The 2,500-nt window shown below is 45.7% G+C and overlaps 1 protein-coding gene across 3 annotated transcripts in view; it reads left to right on the forward strand.

The window, feature by feature from the left end:
* The window catches only part of LOC137436848 (serine/threonine-protein kinase PAK 4), a 177,980-nt gene that overhangs the window by 153,649 nt on the left and 21,831 nt on the right, over positions 1–2,500 (forward strand). For all 3 annotated transcript variants that reach the window (XM_078787143.1, XM_078787142.1, XM_078787144.1), the window contains exon 8: positions 1,935–2,061. In XM_078787143.1, the coding sequence (XP_078643269.1) occupies positions 1,935–2,061 (127 nt within the window). The remainder of the gene's footprint in view (positions 1–1,934; positions 2,062–2,500) is intronic.

The following is a 2,500-nucleotide window of genomic DNA, read 5'->3' on the forward strand; positions in this document are numbered from 1 at the left end:
CAAGTGACCATCCGTGACCGTTTTGTCTGACAGTGAGGACACTATTGTCCACAAATAAGTTCACACATTTACTACACGCAGTGTTATTGTTGATATTTAAAGGTTTCAAAGGTGGTAAGTTTCTTTTGCGTTTCAGTATACATATATATATATGTGTGTGTGTGTGTGTGTGTGTGTGTGCGTGTGTGTGTGTGTGCATGTGTGTGTGTGTGTGTGTGTGTGTGTGTGTGTGCGTGCATATGTGTGTGTGTATATATGTGTGTGTGTGTGTGTGTGTGTGTGTGTGTGTGTGTGTGTGTGTGTGTGTGTGTGTGTGTGTGTGTGTGTATGTGTCGTCCATGCCATGCTGTGTCGTCCCGCTTCACATCTCGTCACCTTCATCTATCTATAATTCCAGCAATCTCTGTGTGTATGTTTGTATGTTTGTATGTTTGTATGTATGTTTGTCTGTGACCGCTGTTTCTCGACAACTACCGGTCCGATATACTTGAAACTTGCCAGGTATATTGCTGGGGACCCGAGGATGTGCCTTTTCAAGGTTTGAAATTAATCGGACAAGCAGTTACCGAGCTATGTCCAAAAAACGATTCAACCAATCAGAGAGCAGCGAGCTATCACGTGTGCCGAACGTGGCGAACAGACTCTGCCTCGGACGGCACATTTGAGAGCGTATTCATTTATTTCACGTTTGCAAACTATGTTGGCGCTATGTTGGCATTAAACTATGTTTTAAAACTAATAAAAACTAATTTGCGATTCATCGTAACTGCGATATACGACCTTCCGGAGCTCCCGTGAGAGCGTGCGCCATTACGGATAGTAATTCAATTAAAAATATAAAAACATTGTCCCAATTCAGTCAGAGCGAAGGGCGTTGTTTTAAGCGAAGAGCGTTTTATTTTTCCCCTTAAATTCAGTCGCCGGACGGTGAAAGCTTTTTTTTGGGGGCAGCTACTGGCAGCGACGTACGGCCAATCACAGGACACGTTGTTGTGTCGACGTGCCGTGTTGTTTTCCCTCGCGGTTTGGAATGTTTTTCCTTTTCATTTCTTTTCTCTTCCTTACGGAAGTACGGGCATTTCCTTAAATTTGCGATTCTTTCGCTTTCCTGCGCGTTTGGGCACGCTATGGCGATTTCTTTACCAAACTCCGAAGCCGTTCGCTTTGGACCAAACCATTTCATGTAAATAGAGGGGGGGGATTGTCACCGTACTCGCAAGCCGTTCGCTTTGGACCAAACCATTTCATGTAAATAGAGGGGGGGGATATAATTTTAGATATAGATATAGTACGGGCATGCCCTAGTCAAAATAATCTCAACTACATGAGAGTAGGCTACATTTTGTTATGATGAGTAACACGTGAATTATATTAAAGATTTCATGATATTGCTTTGTGTAAAAAATACTTTTCCTCAAATAAGACATTTTCAAAGTGTGAATGGCAGTGATTGTACAGATTGCTGTCGTTATATATTTTGACTCATGAAAGCGCCATTTACCATAAAATCATGTTGGTCACAACAGCAGTGATGTCCCTTTCCCATGACGCCATTATGGTCCTCATGCTTCATGTTGCTGCCTCACATTTTGTGACGTCACGTGTCTGCCAAGAAGGCGTGTCTGGAATCGTCTTACCTCGATAGTTTGGGTGATTTAAACCGAAATACACAATTGGCTCTCATACGGACACATGCCCAGCTCCAGGACGTGTCGACAACGAGTCCGAGTACAAATCCTGTCTTGCCTACCTACCGCAGGTACTTCAGGGGTTCTGGAGGCGATGATTGGATCTCGCTGGATAATACGGAGGAAGGGTAGTTCGGAGTGTTAAGGTGCAAAAGAGGAGTGGCTGCGTTGCACATGGGTTAGTGGTGTTTGTGGTGAAGGTGAAACATGTGTTGACCATTGCTGGTGTTCACGTGTGTCGTGCAGGATGACAGAGGAGCAGATTGCCGCCGTGTGCTTGGCTGTACTTCGTGCTCTGGCCTATCTGCACAGCCATGGAGTAATACATCGTGACATTAAGAGCGACTCCATCCTGCTCACGGCCGATGGCAGGGTTTGTTTGTTCACTCATTCTCACTTATTGTTCACTTCGTCTTCTGACTTTTCCTCCCTTTCATTTGACACACTCATTGTACACTGCACCTTTCCTATGCCATCTCCAGGCACTGCAAATCGTCATTGCCGGGCACTGAAGGGGGCTCGGCAATGACGCACGCTGAAAGGGAGTACTCAGTTTTCACTCTGGTTGTTTGTTTTCTTGCTTTCTTGTTAGTTGTACACCGCTCCTTTCCTATGCCATCTCCAGGCATTGCAAATCGTCATTGCCGGGCACCAAAGGGGGCTCGGCAGTGACGCACGCTGAAAGAGAGTACTCAGTTTTCACTCTGGTTTCTTGTTGTACACCGCTCCTTTCCTATGCCATCTCCAGGCATTGCAAATCGTCATTGCCGGGCACCAAAGGGGGCTCGGCAGTGACGCACGCTGAAAGAGAG

The sequence above is a fragment of the Myxine glutinosa genome, chromosome 11, assembly GCF_964187855.1.
Source record: "Myxine glutinosa chromosome 11, kmMyxGlut1.1, whole genome shotgun sequence".
NCBI lineage: Eukaryota > Metazoa > Chordata > Myxini > Myxiniformes > Myxinidae > Myxine > Myxine glutinosa.